Below are 17,303 nucleotides of genomic sequence, written 5' to 3'. Positions count from 1 at the left end.
AATTACAGAATTAAACCAGTCATATTAAGTAGAACAGACAAAAAAAAAATACTATGAGGGATAATGTATTAAGTTGTCCATTAGCAGTCAGGGCTATCCTGATCAAGTCACCATTTCTCATAGTGTCCATTTCACTTCAGGAGGTTTCCTTTTTGGTGTTGAGTCAGTTGTCACCGATCAGGGAGAACATATGGTATTTGTCCCTTTGGGACTGGCTTACTTCACTCAGCATGATGTGTTACAGATTCCTCCATTTTGTTGCAAAGGACTGGATTTCGTTGTTTCTTACTGCGGTATAGTACTCTAAAGAATACATATCCCATAATTTCTTTATCCAGTCTACCGTTGATGGGCATTTAGGTTGGTTCCAGGTCTTGGCTATTGTGAATTGTGCTGCAATAAACATTAGGGTGCAGACCGCTTTTTTGTTTATCAATTTAAACTCCTTTGGGTAAATTCCAAGGAGTGGGATGGCTGGGTCGAATGGTAGGGTTATGTTCAGGTTTCTGAGGAATCTCCAGACTGATTTCCATAGTGGCTTGACCAGTTTGCATTCCCACCAACAGTGGGTTAGTGTCCCTTTTTCCCCACATCCTCGCCAGCATCTGTTGTTGGTAGATTTCTGTATGTGAGCCATTCTAACCGGGGTGAGGTGAAACCTCATTGTGGTTTTGATTTGCATTTCCCTGATTGCTAGTGACCTTGAACATTTTTTCATGTGCCTGTTGGCCATTTGGATTTCCTCTTTTGAAAAATGTCTATTGAAGTCCTTGGCCCATCTCTTAAGTGGGTTGTTGGTTTTGTTTTTGTGGAGTTTCTTGATCTCTTTGTAGATTCTGGTTATTAACCCTTTATCTGTTGCAGAGTTTGCAAATATTTTTTCCCATTCTGTCGGTTGTCTCTTCACTCTCCTGACTGTTTCTTTTGCAGTACAGAAACTTCTCAATTTGATGCAATCCCAATAGTTGATTTTGGCTTTGACTGTCTGTGCCTCCCGGGTCTTTTCCAGAAATTCTTTGCCTGTGCCAATATCTTGAAGGGTTTCTCCAATGTTCTCTAATAACTTAATGGTGTCAGGACGAAGATTTAGGTCTTTAATCTACGTTGAGTGGATTTTTGTGTAAGGTGTAAGGTAGGGGCCTTGCTTCATGATTCTGCACGTGGAAATCCAGTTTTCCCAGCACCATTTATTGAATAGACTGTCCTTGCTCCAGGAATTAGTTTTAGATCCTTGATCAAATATAAGTTGGCTGTAGATGTTTGGGTTGATTTCTGGTGTTTCAATTCTGTTCCATTGGTCTATCCATCTGTTTCTGTACCAGTACCATGCTGTTTTGATTATAACTGCCCTGTAGTATGTCCTGAAATCTGGTATTGTGATGCCTCCGGCTTTGTTTTTGTTGTACAAGATTGCTTTAGCTATTTGAGGTCTCTTGTGCCTCCATATGAATTTCAGCATCATTTTTTCTAGATCTGCGAAGAATGTCTTTGGTATCTTGATTGGGATTGCATTGAATCTATAAATTGCTTTTGGGAGAATGGACATTTTGATGATGTTGATTCTTCCAATCCATGAGCATGGAAGATTTTTCCATTTTTTGGTATCCTCTTCTATTTCTTTCTTTAAGGTTTTGTAATTTTCATCGTAGAGATCTTTAACGTCCTTGGTTAAGTTTATTCCAAGGTATTTGATTGTTTTTGTAGCTATTGTGAATGGGATTGACCTTAGCAGCTCTTTCTCAGTCATGGCATTGCTTGTGTATACAAAGGCTGTTGATTTTTGTGCATTGATTTTATATCCTGCCACTTTGCCAAACTCCTCTATGAGTTCCAATAGTCTCTTAGTAGAGTTCTTTGGATCCTCTAAGTACAGAATCATATCGTCTGCAAAGAGGGATAGTTTGACTTCTTCCTTCTTGATTTGTATTCCTTTGATTTCTTTTTCTTGTCTGATGGCTCTGGCTAAAACTTCCAGAACTATGTTAAATAGCAGTGGTGAGAGTGGGCATCCCTGCCTGGTGCCAGATTTCAGTGGAAATGCTTCCAACTTTTCCCCATTCAATAGGATGCTGGCTGTGGGTTTTTTATAAATTGCTTTGATTATATTGAGGAATGTTCCTTCTATACCCAATTTGCTTAGAGTTTTCATCATGAAAGGGTGTTGAATTTTATCAAATGCTTTCTCTGCATCAATTGAGATAATCATATGGTTTTTCTTCTGCAGTCTGTTAATGTGGTGAATCACATTGATTGATTTGCGAATGTTGAACCATCCCTGCATACCAGGGATGAATCCCACTTGGTCTGGGTGGATGATTTTCCTGATGTGTTGTTGTATTCTATTGGCCAGAATTTTATTGAGGATTTTTGCGTCTATGTTCATCAGGGATATTGGTCTGTAATTTTCTTTCAGTGCTGCATCTTTCTCTGGCTTAGGGATTAAGGTGATGCTGGCTTCATAGAAAGAATTTGGGAGGATTCCCTCTTTTTCGATTGTTCTGAATAGTTTGAGAAGAAATGGGATTAGTTCTTCTTTAAATGTCTGGTAGAATTCAGCAGTGAATCCATCTGGTCCTGGGCTTTTCTTTGTTGGGAGGGCCTTTATTACTGTTTCAATTTCTGTTTCAGTTATGGGTCTATTTAGGTTTTCTATGTCTTCATGGTTCAATTTAGGTAGGTTGCATGTGTCCAGGAATCTATCCATTTCTGATAGGTTTTCCTGTTTGCTGGCGTACAGGTCCTTGTAGTAATTTCTGATGATTCTTTTTATTTCTGTGGTGTCTGTTGTTACGTTTCCTTTTTCATCTCTGATTTTATTGATTTGGGTCTTTTCTCTTCTTTTTTTAGTTAGTTGGGCCAATGGGGTGTCAATTTTGTTTATTTTTTCAAAAAACCAGCTTCTCGCTTGGCTGATTTTTTGTAATTTTTTTTGGATTCAATCCTATTAATTTCTTCTCTGGTTTTAATTATTTCTCTTCTCCTACTAGATTTGGGTTTGGTTTGCTGCAGTTTTTCTAGGTCCTTGAGGTGCGCTGAAAGCTCATTTATTTGGTACCTTTCCAATTTCTTGGTATAGGCACCTATTGCTATAAATTTGCCTCTCAATACTGCTTTTGCTGTATCCCATAAGTTTTGATATGTTGTGTTGTTGTCTTCATTTACTTCCAGAAAGTTTTTGATTTCTCTTTTGATTTCTTGAATGACCCAGTGTTCATTCAGGAGCATGTTGTTCAGTCTCCATGTGTTTGCATACTTTCTGGGGTTTCCTGAGTTGCTAATTTCCAGCTTCATCCCGCTGTGGTCTGAGAAGCTGCATGGTATGATTCTAATTCTTTTAAATTTGCTGAGACTTGCTTTATGGCCTAGTATGTGGTCAATCCTAGAGAAGGTTCCATGCGCTGCTGAGAAGAATGTGAAGTCTGTAGATGTAGGGTTGAAAGTTCTGTAGATATCTGTTAGATCCATTTGGGCAATAGTGTCAATTAAATCTGCTGTTTCCTTGTTGATCTTCTGTCCGGATGATCTGTCTATTTCTGAGAGTGGAGTATTGAAGTCCCCCAGTACTATTGTATTGTAATCTAAATCTCCCTTTAAGTCCCTTAACATATCTTTTAAATAGACCGGTGCCCTGTAATTAGGTGCATATACATTTATAATAGTTACATCTTCCTGTTGAATTGAACCCTTAATCATTATATAGTGTCCGTCTTTGTCTCTCTTAACAGTTTTTGTATTAAAGTTTATTTTGTCTGATTAAATATCAGCTCTTTTAAATGGCTTTATCCAACCACTCCACCTCATTTCCCTGGTATCTAATCTCCCACAATTTGCCAAACCACAAATTAATGGTTTATTACTGGAAACAAGTATGTACACACTTCCTGTTTTTTTCCAAGTAAATATGTGATGATGTATTGCAGTTTCTCAGTAACTCATGAAAATTTATATAAATCACAATTCTTTTATGATGTCCATGGGGCTATTATATAGGACTCTTTGTGTAACACTATATTGACTTTTATGTTGCTTTAATTTATAAAAAGCTGACTGGAGAGAAGATTGGGTGTGAAGCCAATAACTGAATTGCAAATTACACAAAGTTTTTGTGTTACTGTTAGCAGGCACAAGGGTCCTATCCAATTGGAGTGTTGCTGAACAATCAGCCTCAAATGGAAGTTCCTCAAAGGGAAGCTTTACTTAGGAAAACTGAAGGATACCCTGGAAAGGTATGGTGCCCGAGAGAAACTGCCTCCCTACGAAACAACTTGCCAGGATTACTACAGCAACAGTTAGGTGAGTGTACAGGAGGACTGAAGGAAGCAGGAAGCCCTTCTTGTTTAAGCAACAAGCATCTCTCTACATGGCAGGTTTAAAACTCGGACTCAGGCTGATTTCTTGCTGCTATCCTTATTTGTGGTTGCCTGGCCTCCTCTGAACAGAGTTCTAGCTTCCCTAGAACAGCCCATGAAAAACAAGTTGAATCCAGTACATGGCTTCAGATTCTCTGTCCCTGTGCCCTTCTTTTGCCCAATTCCAAACTCTTGGTTATATAGCTATCTTTTGTCAATAACTTTCTACTTCCTATTGAGTGCAAAATCATATGGAGTCAGATTCAAAATGTGCAATGTATTTTTTTTCCATGAACTGAAGTTGCTACAGCATTGAGTTTTTTAAAATGTATTTTTGTACAACCTCAAGAAGGAAACCTGCAAACACCCTAGAAGCATCAGCTCCATAAAGCACTGCCTGAGGGCCAGGGTTGTGGCACAGTGGGTTAAGGTGCTGTTTGTAATACTAGCATCCCATATCAGCATGCCAGTTTGAGACCTAGCTGTTCTGCTTCCTATCCAATTGTCTGATAATGCTCATGGGAAAGCAGCAGACAGATGCTGGCTCAAGTGCTTGGGCTCCTGACACCATGCAGGAGACCCAGATACAGTTTCTAGCTCCTGGTTTTGGTCTGGCCTAGATCAGCTCCTACCATTGTGGCCATTTGGGGAGTGAAACAAGGAATGGAAAAATCTGTCTACTTTCTGTCATTCTGCCTTCCAAATAAAAATCTAAAGCGCAAAAGCACAACCTGGCAATCATTGGCTTAGGGCACCCTGTTACTGAGAGTATGCAATTCGTGCTTTCGTGGGCCATTAGCATCTATTTTATATGTATAATATACCCTCTATCCACTAGTAATATTAAGTCTCAAAAAGGGAATTCTCACAGTACAAAATAATATAGAAGATTATTATAAACTATAGGATTTAAATATCCCTAATAAGTGTTGATTTATGGCTGGCGCCGCGGCTCAATAGCCTAATCCTCTGCCTGCAGCACCAGCACCCCGGTTCTAGTCCTGGTCGCCCCTCTTCCAGTCCAGCTCTCTGCTGTGGTCAAGGAGTGCAGTGGAGGATAGCCCAAGTCCTTGGGCCCTGCACCCCATGGGAGACCAGGAGAAGCACCTGGCTCCTGACTTCGGATCAGCACGGTGCGCCGGCCACAGCGCACCAGCTGCAGCGACCACTGAGGGGAGAACCAACAGAAAAGGAAGACCTTTCTCTCTGTCTCTCTCTCTCACTGTCCACTCTGTCAAAAAAAAAGTGTTGATTTATGGTAATAATTTTTGATGAATTCCCCATATTTCTATGATCCACTGTGTGATAATATATATGATAAAACATTAACTAATGATTAGAACCAAGATTTTCAGAATGACAAGAAAGTTATAAAATAAGTTAAATAAAAAATCCTTAATTCTTTTGCCATGATTCCAGCTATTATAAATCATTGAATGTTTATGTTTACTTATATATTTACATATATTTGGAAACAGCAGGGAGGGAGAGAGACTGCTCTATTCATTGGTTCCCTCCCCAAATGATGACAACAGCTAGTGCTGGACCAGGCTAAAGGTAGGAGCCAAGAACCCCATCAGTGTCCCCTACATGGGTGGCAGGGACCCAAGCACTTGAGCCAAAATCCACTATCTGCCAGGTGCATTAGCAGGAAACTGAATCAAATGCAAAGCTGGGATTCAAACTGGCAAAACAGGCAGTCCAACATGGAATGTGTCACCCTTGCTAGGTTTGTGGGAACTGATGACAGTCCCTTCTATCTCCTACAGCTCTAGAACTGTAGTTATTGGTGCTATAATCCCTGGAGTAAACCACACTCATGGGTGAGACCTTGAGAGCCTTACCTGCATTCCTCTGCTTCAGGCTGGCAGGTGATAGTCCATAATGCCAAGCGTAACCTGCACTCAACCTGTGAGGCATGGGCAATTCTGCAAAGGTGGGACTGTGACTGCTGGTTCTATAAGTCCCAGGGACACTTGTACTCCCATTTGGGACCTGTGGAAGGCTCTATGGGCAATCATCTCCTCCAGGCCTGTACCCACTATGTACAGTCTCAAGTATAACATGTGGTCACTGGTGGGACTCTGTGTGCTGTAGCTCATGCACTGTGACTGTTGGAGCTATATTCCAGAGTTCATCCCGAGGAACCTGAGTAAGAACCCCACTGCATCCTTCTGCTCTGGGTCTGTGACTATTCTCTGAAGCCCCAGGACAACTGTGATCCCCTGGGGTACATGGGGAAGGCCTTATCTGTATACCACTGGTCCAGGCTTACACTGGCTAGCTCACAGTCCGGGTTCGTAATCATTATCTGTGATCAACCTGTAAACAAGTTACCCTCTGAGTCCTGTAGCTCTGAGACTGAGACTATTGGGGTCACCTGGTTCTTCCTGTGGGACCTGGTGAAGACACTACCTGCATTCCACTGCTCTAGACCATGACTGTCCCTAGAATCACCTGTGCATGAAATATAAGACCTGGGCAAGATCTCTACCACATCCTGCAGCTCTGGGACTGTGCCTGTTCTAGAATCCCAAGAAACACTTGTGCTTGCATTGTGAATCCTGGGGAGGGCTCTAGCCTCATTTTATTGTTGCAAGCCTGCAGCTGCCAGTGCATGATCTCCAGTAACACCTAAGCTTTCTGCTATGAGACCTGGATGAGATACACTTTCTTCTCTGTAGCTGCTGGACTATATATATTAATACTATATTGTTCAGTCACTGAAGCCTACACTGTGGGACCTAGGGAAGACTAACTTCATTCAACTGCTGCAGGCCCACATTTCAAAGTGCAGAAGCTGCAGCATAACCTGCATTCACCATGTGGGACAAGGGCAGTGTATCCTTTGCATCCTCCAGTGCAGAGACTAGGAAGTTGGGGGCTATAAACAAGACCTGGGGAAGTCCTATTTGTATCACACAGTTGCAGGGTCACATCAATTGATGCTACAAGTCCCAGCATCATTCAGATTTCTCTGGCTGAATATAAGACAGCATGATGAACAGAGCTATTGTCATCATAAACCCCAGCATGACTGACACTCAACTATCTGGAACCGAAAGACACACATCTCAGAAACCATTATCCAACTCAAAGTCTTACATACCATCAACTTCTGGCACTCATGGATATTGCTAACATGGATTATACTTCTGGGCTCACTTAGAAACAAAGCCAAAAGAAGTATCCAACTGGCACCTCAAATTCCATCCAAAGAAAAAGTCTTTTCTTATGAAAACTATTTTGTAACAAAAGAAATGTTACACCAGATATGTAGATATCAACATAGGGACTTAGGAAACATGAAGCAAGGAAGCATGGAACCTCCAGAGGAACAATATTTTTCCACAAATAGATCCTGATTTGAAAGAAATTTATAAAATGCCTGAAAAGAATTCAGAATAATGCTAAGGAAATTCACAAAGACACAAATGCATAAAGATAGACAATTGAAAGAAATAAGGAAAACAATGCATGGTATGCATGAGAAATTCAACAGATGTAGAAATCATTCAACCAATAAGAACCAATCAGGAACTAATCAGAAATTTTGGAATTAAAAGCTTCAATCAGAAGCATAATAAATGCAGCTTGGAGCTTCAACAAAATAGACAAAGCAGAAGAAAGATGCAATATTGCTGAATAGGGGAAAGGTGTGCTGATATTGACAAAGAAAGATACCAGATGAAAAGGGAAGGAACTACATTCTCAGGGGACAGCTGGAGAGAAGTCTGCAGTGGAAAATCTACAGACAGAAGAGAGACACCATGGTGCAGTTGGTATGGTACAATCATGCAGTCAGTGGCTGGAAGGGATGCCATCTTATTGGAGGCAGGCAAGAGGAATCTGCAACAGGCTGTGTCACTGGTAATACTGCCTGAGTGAGAACCTTTTGGTCCCACTATCTTTAGTCGAGCCTGAAGTGCTAGCAGGGCTTAAGTGCCCATCTAACCCAGTGAAAAGAGAACACATTGCTTTCTTCCCTTCCTTTCAGCAAGGCGCACTGACCATTAGGGAGGAAGTGCCATCCTAATAAGGCAAATAGAAGCTTCTGTAGCCTGCACTTGACTGAAGATTTTGATAAATCTGTGGTTCACACTGACTTTGAGTCTGGCCTAGAGGGCATGCAGTGTGTGGTGTACCCACGTATGTCTGTGAAGGAGGGCACATGGCTCCCTTTCCCCTTACTCAATAAAAAGTGTTGGAATCAACTTGCCAAGGCAGAGCACCAACCAACAGACCTCCTCTGTCAGGAGCCAGCTGGATCTGGGAATACTGTCGCTCTCTCCATGGACAGGAAGGTTCAAAGGGCTGAGAGTGGATCCCCCACTCCTTGTGACTAGGAACCTTATAACTGTTCCCTAGGATATAGGGTATGGCTGGGTGTTTGGGTAGTCACTGGGTCTGGTTTCAGAGGCTCCGGTTTCCCTGAGTATGTGGTGATAGGGGGATGTAGGCAGGGAAAGGTATGCTCCAAAAAAGATGGTGAACAACCCCTTCTTATCCCACATTTTGCACATTTTCCCATTTCATGTGCCCACCAAGACCCAGCCAATCATGCCCCCTTCTGTGCTTGGGGAATGCCCTGAACATCTAGATCCCTCCAAACCCAACTCCAACCAGGCTCATGGACCAACCCCATTCAAATCAGCAATAGCTCTACATGCCATTTCCAGGGTGCTACCCCAAGTGACATAGATAAAAGGGAAGTTTGACTACCCACTAAAGACCAAGGATTCCACTTCCCTAGTGGACAATCAGCTCTGGGGTCCCCTTTTGATGCCTTAAGATGGGAGAGCTCTGCTTTTATGTTCTTTCATTTGTTTTGTTCTCCCACTCATTTATAAAGGACTCATTGCTTTTCAATTCAGGCTCTTTCCTTACTTCCTTACACTGAAAGAAGTCAATGACCAGGTAGTGCTGCCCTTCCATTACATTTCTGGTGCCAACTGAAACCCTGGTTGCGTGCTTCCTGAAGCCCAAGAGCAGAAACTTGAAACCTGAGAGGTACCCTCTGGACTTGGACTCTGTTCCATGATCAGTGTGTCTGCCACAAATGGTTATGGACAGAGAGAAAGGAGTCTTGATCCTCCTGCCTTTCTTGATCCTGCAGGATTGGGAGCCCTCCTACCACAGTTAAACTACAGTGGATTTCCTATCAGTGAAGAAGGTATACTTGGACTGGGTAGATCAACCTGTAGGTTGCCTGTAGAAGGGAGTCATGGATTTGAAGCTTTGTACACAGGAAAGATTTGATTAATTCCCAACAGCAGATGTGGAGCTGTCTCAGAGAGCAGGTAGAATCACATTACCTTCCTCTTTCCAGGTGGCTGCTGAGGACCCACGTAGGGGCAGGAGGATGCCCCACCTCACTCGGATCCACAACCTTTCTCCACAGACAGGAACCATTCACTCTAAGATCCGCTCCCCACTGGAATGTCCCCTCAAGCATTGGGAGGGGTTATATCCACAACACCTTAAAAATGGGGGCCTTCATTTTCTTTTGCACCCAAGTGTGGCCTAAATGTCCCCTCAGAGATCAGGAGTGATGACCAGAAAGGAGGGACTGTCACAATCCTCCATCTAGATTGCTTCTGTTTAAGAGAAAGCAAGTGGACAGAAGCCCTGTACATACAGGTTTTTTTTTTTTTTTTTTTTTTTTTTTTTTTTACCTTATGAGACCATCCTGAATGACTGATTTTTTTTAACTTTTATTTAATGAATATAAATTTCCAAAGTACAACTTATGGATTACAATGGCTTCCCCCCATAATGTCCCTCCCACCTGCAACCCTCCCCTTTCCCACTCCCTCTCCCCTTCCATTCACATGAGGATTCATTTTCGATTATCTTAATATACAGAAGATCAGCTTAGTATACATTAAGTAAGGATTTCAACAGTTTGCTCCCACACAGAAACATAAAGTGAAAAATAATAGATGATTTTTTTAAATGATGATGAAATCAGATCAGACCTATTGTCATGTTTAATCCCAGTGAGAGTCAAGTTGGGAATTGATAACTTCCTTTTTTTTATATAGAAGATCAGTTTAGTATGCATTAAGTAAAGATTTCAACAGTTTGCACCCCCATAGAAACACAAAGTGAAATACACTGTTTGAGTACTCGTTATAGCATTAAATCTCAATGTACAGCACATTAAGGACAGAGATCCTACATGAGGAATAAGTGCACAGTGACTCCTGTTGTTGACTTTACAAATTGACACTCCTGTTTATGGCATCAGTAATCTCCCTATGCTCCAGTCATGAGTTTCCAAGGCTATGGAAGCCCTCTGAGTTCTCCGACTCTTATCTTGTTTAGACAAGGTCATAGTCAAAATGGAGGTTCTCTCCTCCCTTCAGAGAAAGGTACCTCCTTCTTTGAAGACCTGTTCTTTCCACTGGGATCTCACTCGCAGAGATCATTTTGCCAGAGTGTCTTGGCTTTCCATGCCTGAAATACTCTCATGGGCTTTTCAGCCAGATCCGAATGGCTTTAGGGCTGATTCTGAGGCCAGAGTGCTATTTAGGACATCTGCCATTCTATGAGTCTGCTGAGTATCTCGCTTCCCATGTTGGATCACTCTCCCCTTTATTTATTCTATCGGTTAGTGTTAGCAGGTACTAGACTTGTTTATGACCTGTGCTTAGATGGGGAGACTGTTCCCCTCCTCCAGCTCACTGGGAAGAAGTATTAGGAGACCACCCAGACCATCACCAGAGTCCCATAACCTGCTCGCCCCCTGATAAACTATGGAGGGAGCCCAGAGATTTTGCCACTGTCACCTTCCTGTGCTGGATAGTCACTAATGCTCCACCAGAAACATGTCAGTTCATGCCTCTCTGGCTGGCTACAACTGGGAGAGTGATTAGGGTTCCCTTTAACCTGTTTGAATTTAGGGAAATAAAGCAAGATTCGGGTAACTTCACAAATGACTCAGAAAAGTACATTAGCAGTTTTAGGAAGCTTTGTGCCCTTTATGATCTAACTAGGAGAGATGTCAAAATCATCTGTGATGAAGACCCTTCTTTCCACAGAGAGAAAAAAGAGGTTTTAGATCAGGCTGTGCAAGTGGACAATGCCTATTATCTCATACATTCCAAGAGACACCCACATATCCCAACCAGACATACCACTGTACGTGAAGCGGAACCAGATTGGGACCCTGAGAATCCCTTCTAGGACTGGTGCCATAAGCAATTCCTCTATTGTATTTCACAGGCCTCAAGGCTGCCAGAACCAAGGGATTTAACTATACACAACTTACTCTGGTCCATAAGAAAGAAAAAGAACCCCTAGCAGTTTTTCTTTAGAGACTCCAGAAGAGTGTCCAAACATATTCTCATAGATTCACAGTTGCTGGAGGGAGAAGTCCTCCTTTATCATAAGTTCCTAAATCAGTCACCCCCAGACATTTGCTATAAGCTCCAAAAGCTGAAAGATATGGTTTCAGAGGCCACTGAAGTATATTATAACTGAGACCATGAAAGGGATAAAGAAAAACGGGAGACATAACTAAGTGGTGGTGGCCCTCTGGGTCCCTCCACCACGGATATCCCAAAAAGAGATGATAAGGGACCAGTCTGCTTTCTCTGTCGCCAGCCTGAACACTTTAGATGCAAGTACCCTAAAAAGTGACAGATACCACCAACACTGTGCCCAAATTGTGGAGGGACCCACTGGAAAAATACCGTCCCCAGTCTTAATGAGTAGTGATGGTCCCTGGGGCCTGCAAAATTGGCCTCTGTTGCTCCAATCCAACTAGAGGATCCCTGGGCAGAATTCATGGTAGGTGGTCGGCTGGCCAACTTCCTGTTCAATATGAGGGGATGCTTCCTGATGCTTTCCTCCTATCCTGGTCCTAGGTCTCCTCATAAGGTAATGATCCGGCCGGCGCCGCGGCTCACTAGGCTAATCCTCCACCTGTGGCGCCGGCACACCAGGTTCTAGTCCCGGTCGGGGTGCCGGATTCTGTCCCGGTTGCCCCTCTTCCAGGCCAGCTCTCTTCTATGGCCAGGGAGTGCAGTGGAGGATGGCCCAAGTCCTTGGACCCTGCACCTACATGGGAGACCAGGGGAAGCACCTGGCTCCTGCCAGATCAGCGCAGTGCACTGGCCGCAGCACACCAGCCGCGGCGGCCATTGGAGGGTGAACCAATGGCAAAAGGAAGAACTTTCTCTCTGTCTCTCTCACCGTCCACTCTGCCTGTCAAAAAAAAAAAAAAAAAAAAAAAAGTAATGATCCAGGGAGTTATAGGAAAAAGCCTATAGAGATAGTTTCACTCCACCCCTTGCTTGTTGAGGAGAACCTGACTTTACCCACTCTTTTCTTATCCTCCCTAAAGTTCCAATCCCTTCCTGGGAAGGGACATCCTATTCTTAACTCAATTCCTGTTAGTACCCCAGGAAACTACAAATGTAATGATATTACATTATTTTAATGAGTATGGCTTCATATTCACACTGAGGAATGCACAGGTCCTATGGGTGATTTATGCCCCTGAGTACATAGGATGTGCTGGCACTGTGGGCTTAGCCTGGACAGTTGGTTCACATGCCAACCAACATGATCATACCCTCCCCGCTGCTGACAATAGAGAAGATCTACCACGCCCAACTTGTGTATCACTCTGGACTGTTGCTCCACCATCAGGTATTGACCACAGCTCCCTGGCCCCACCCAGCACCTCTGGATATCTGCCAAAGGAGAAGACACTCCACTGAGCAATAGAGGCATGATTCAAACACAAAAGCCCTCAAAGGAGAAAACCAAGTGTTTCCACAAGAAACATGATTAAGGAAGACAATATTACTCTCAAGAAGGAATACAACATCACTTCAATATCAGAATGTGAAGATGAAGAGATTGATGAAATGTCTAAAGAGGAATTCAAAAGCATGATCATAATATTACTCAAAAATCTATGAAGCAAATACATGAGTTAAAGAAACTGATACATGACATGCTTGAGAAATTTTGTTGAGGGAGATATTGAAGAGAAAATCAAACTGGGGTATTGGAATTGAAGAATTCAACATGGCAAATAAAAAAATACCCTGGTCTCCTGCAGTGCCAACATCTTATATGGGTAACAATTCGTGTCTCGGCTGCTCCATTCCAATCCATCTCCTTGTTAATGGTCTGGGAAAAGCAACAGAAGATGGCTCAAGTGTTTGGGCCACCGACATGGAGATCCAAATGAAGCTCCAGACTTTGGCCTGGCCCAGCCCTAGCCATTGCAGCTATTTGGGGAGTGAATCAGTAGATGGAAGATCCCTCTATGTTTCTCTCTGTCTGTCTCTCTCTGTCTGTCTCTCTCTGTCTCTGTCTCTCTCTGTCTCTGTCTCTCTCTCTCTCTCTCTCTCTCTCTCTCTGTGTGTGTGTGTATCTCTTACTTTGGAATTAATAAAACTTAAAAACCACAGTGGAAAGCCTTAACAGAATGAGAATATCCAAACCAGGAAACAGTTTTTTGAAACATCTGTCAAAGATGAAGAAGATGAAGATGATGAAGAAGAAAAATTTAGAAAAAGTGAAATGAATTTTCAAAATTTATGGGATAGGCTGGCACTGTGGCTCACTAGGCTAATCCTCCGCCTGTGTTGCCGGTACCCCAGGGTCTAATCCCGGTCAGGGTGCCAGATTCTGTCCTGGTTTCTCCTCTTCCAGTCCAGCTCTCTGCTGTGGCTCAGGAAGGCAGTGGAGGATGGCCTAAGTGCATGGGCCCTGCACCCGCATGGGAGACCAGGAGGAAGCATCTGGCTCCTGGCTTCGGATTGGCGCAGTGCGCCGGCCGCAACACACTGGCTGTAGCGGCCACTTGGGGGATGAACCGACGGAAAAAGGAAGACCTTTCTCTCTGTCTCTCTCTTACTGTCTAACTCTGCCTGTCAAATATATATATATATATATATATATATATATAAATTTATGAGATAACATCAAATGATCAAATATATGTGTCTTAGGAATTCCTGAAGTTGTGAAAAGAGAGAGTGGATTATAAAATTATTCAGTGAAATAAGAGCAGAAAAGTTGCTTAATTTGTAGGAAGATATAGGCACCCAAGTACAGTAAGCACACAGAACACATACATGACATGATCAGAAAATATGTTTAACAAAACACATTACTGCCAAACTTTCAGGAGTAAAACAGAAAGAGATTGTAAATGTGGCACAAGAGATTCTCCAGAACAACATCCTACCTAATGAACAGTGGGTCATAGAAGAAGTCAAAATATTCCTGGAGACAAATAAATATGGCAATACAATGCATGAAAATTTGTGGGATACAGCAAAAGCATTGCTAAGAGAAAAGTACACGGGGCCAGTGCCGTGGCTCACTTGGTTAATCCTCTGCAGCACCGGCATCCCATATGGGCACCGGGTTCTAGTCCAGGTTGCTCTTCTTCCAGTCCAGCTCTCTGCTGTGGCCCAGGAAGGTAGTGGAGGATGGCCCAAGTGCTTGGGCACCTGCACCCGCGTGGGAGACAAGGAAGAAGCACCTGGCTCCTGGCTTCAGATCGGTGTAGCTCTGACAGTGGCAGCCATTTGGGGGGAGAACCAACAGAGGGAGGACCTTTCTCTCTGAATCTCTCACTGTCGAACTCTGTCAATTAAAAAAAAAAGAGGAAAGTACACAATAATTAGTGCCTACATGAAGAAATTGGAAAGGCATCAAATAAATGATCTAAAAATGCATCTCAGAAAACTAGAAAAGAACAAACCAAACCCCAAACCAATAGGAAGCAAGAACTAAAAATTAGAGAATAAACAAAATTGAAATAAAAATACAAAGGTAGGTGAAATGAAGACCTCTCTTTTGAAGAACAGAAAAAATTGAGACACAATTGGCCCAACCAATCAAAAAGGGGGGAAAGACCCAAATTAATAAACCAGAGAGGAAAAAGGAGATGTTACAAAGGATGCCACACAGAAGTAAAAAGAATCATCAGGAATTACTACAAATAGGTATATGCCAACAAACTGGAAAATCTTCAGGAAATAGATTTCTGGATACACACAATTTACAAAAATTGAGTCATGAAGACATAAGAAAACCTTAACAGACCAATAACCAAGATGGTGATTAAATCTGTGATAAAGACCTTCCCAAAAAAGAAAACCCCAGGACCAGATGGCTTCACTGCTGAATTCTATTTTTTTAAATTTTTACTTGTTTTTAAAAAGATTTACTTATTTATTTGAAAGGCAGAGTTACAAAGAGGCAAAAGGAGAGAGAGAGAGAGAGAGAGAGAGAGACAGAAAGAGAGGGAGGATCAATCTTCCATCCACTGATTCACTCCCCAAATGGGCACAACAGCCAGAGTTGTGCCAAAACAAAGCTAGGAGCCTGGAGCTTCTTCCAGATTCCCCACACAGATGCAGGGGCCCAGGGACCTGGGCCATCTCCTACTGCTTTCCCAAGCCACAGCAGAGAGCTAGATCAGAAGTGGTGCAACCAGGACTTGAACCAGCTCCCATGTGGGATGATGGCACTGAATAGCAGCTTTACCCACTATGCCATAGCACCAGTCCCATCTACCAAAGTTTATAGAACTAACTTGAAATTCTTCTCAAACTTTTTAAAACAATTAAAACTGAGGGCATCCTCCCAAACCCTTTATATAATCCCAGATCATCTAATTCCAAAACCAGAAAAAGATACAACAAAGAAATAACTATAGACCAATATCCCTGATGAACATAGATACTAAAAAAAATCCTCAAAAAATACTAATTAAATCCAACAATGCATCAGAAAAAAAAAATCATTCACATGGACCAAGTGGAATTTATCCCTGGTATGCAGGGATGGTTCAATATACACAAATCACTAGATGTGATACATCACACTAACATTGAAGAATAAAAACCATGTGATTATCTCAATAGATGCAGACAAAGCATTTGATAAAATGCAACACCCTTTTCTAATAAAAAACCATAAGCAAATCAGGTATAGGAGAAGCATATCTCAACAGAATCAAGGCAATATATGACAAACCCACCACCAACATCATACTGAATGGAGGGAAAGCTGGAATCATTTCCACTAAGATCTGAAAACCAGACAAGGATGCCCACTCTCATCATTGCTAGTCAGAATAATTCTGGAAATTTTATCCAGAGCCATTAGATAAGAAAAAGAAAACAAAGGGGTACAAATAGGGAAGGAGGGAGTCGAATTATCCCTGTTTATCTATGATATGATCCTATTATAGGAGAACCAAAAGACTTAACTAAGAAATTATGGGAACTCATTAAGAGAGTTAGCAAAGCTGCAGCATATAAAAATCAACACAGGGCTGGCGCTGTGGCACAGTAGGTTAATTCTCTGCCTATGGTGCTGGCATCCCATATGAGTGCCAGTCCTAGTCCCAGCTGTTCCTCTTCCAACATATCTCTGTGCTGTGCCCTGGGAGGGCAGTAAAGGATGGCCCCAGCACTTAGGCCCCTGCACACATGTGGGAGACACGGAACAAGCTCCCAGCTCCTGCTTTCAATCAGCTCAGCCACTTAGGATGTGGATCAGCAGATGGAAGACCTTTCCCTCCGTCTCTCCCTCTTACTGTCTGTAGTTCTACTTCTCAAATAAAAACTTTTTATAAAAATCAGCACAAAAGTTTGATTGTATTTGTATATGTAAGTAATGTGGCTGCAGAATAACTTGTAAGATTCCATCAGAATAGCTATAAAAATTTGAATACCATCAGATAAATTGAACCATCTCTACAAAGATCTCTACAATGAAATTTATAAAACATTAAGGAAAAAAAATAGAAGAAACAAAAGAAAAAAAGGAAAAAATCTCCTATGTTCACGGATTGGAAGAATTAATATCATCAAAATGTCCATACTCCTCAAAGCAATTTACACATACCAAAGATGTTCTCAGAAAATCTGGAAAATATGACTCTGAAATTCATATTTAATTATAAGATAC

At 42.2% G+C, this 17,303-nt stretch overlaps 1 protein-coding gene across 5 annotated transcripts in view; it reads left to right on the top strand.

Moving 5' to 3' along the window:
* The window catches only part of KYNU (kynureninase), a 228,983-nt gene extending 219,012 nt beyond the window's left edge, over positions 1-9,971 (top strand). For 2 of the 5 annotated variants that reach the window (XM_070071542.1, XM_017342818.3), the window contains exon 14: positions 4,119-4,388. In XM_070071542.1, coding sequence (XP_069927643.1) covers positions 4,119-4,373 — 255 coding nt within the window. In that variant the 3' untranslated portion in view covers positions 4,374-4,388. Of the gene's footprint in view, positions 1-4,118; positions 4,526-9,678 lie in introns of those variants that run through there. The other 3 variants (XM_070071543.1, XM_017342822.3, XM_051849583.2) reach the window with 3 other exon arrangements.
* The last annotated feature ends 7,332 nt before the right edge of the window (positions 9,972-17,303 follow it).

Source organism: Oryctolagus cuniculus, chromosome 3 (assembly GCF_964237555.1).
Source record: "Oryctolagus cuniculus chromosome 3, mOryCun1.1, whole genome shotgun sequence".
NCBI lineage: Eukaryota > Metazoa > Chordata > Mammalia > Lagomorpha > Leporidae > Oryctolagus > Oryctolagus cuniculus.
The sequence above is the reverse complement of the archived record's forward strand: the minus strand, read 5'-3'. Positions and strand labels throughout refer to the sequence as shown.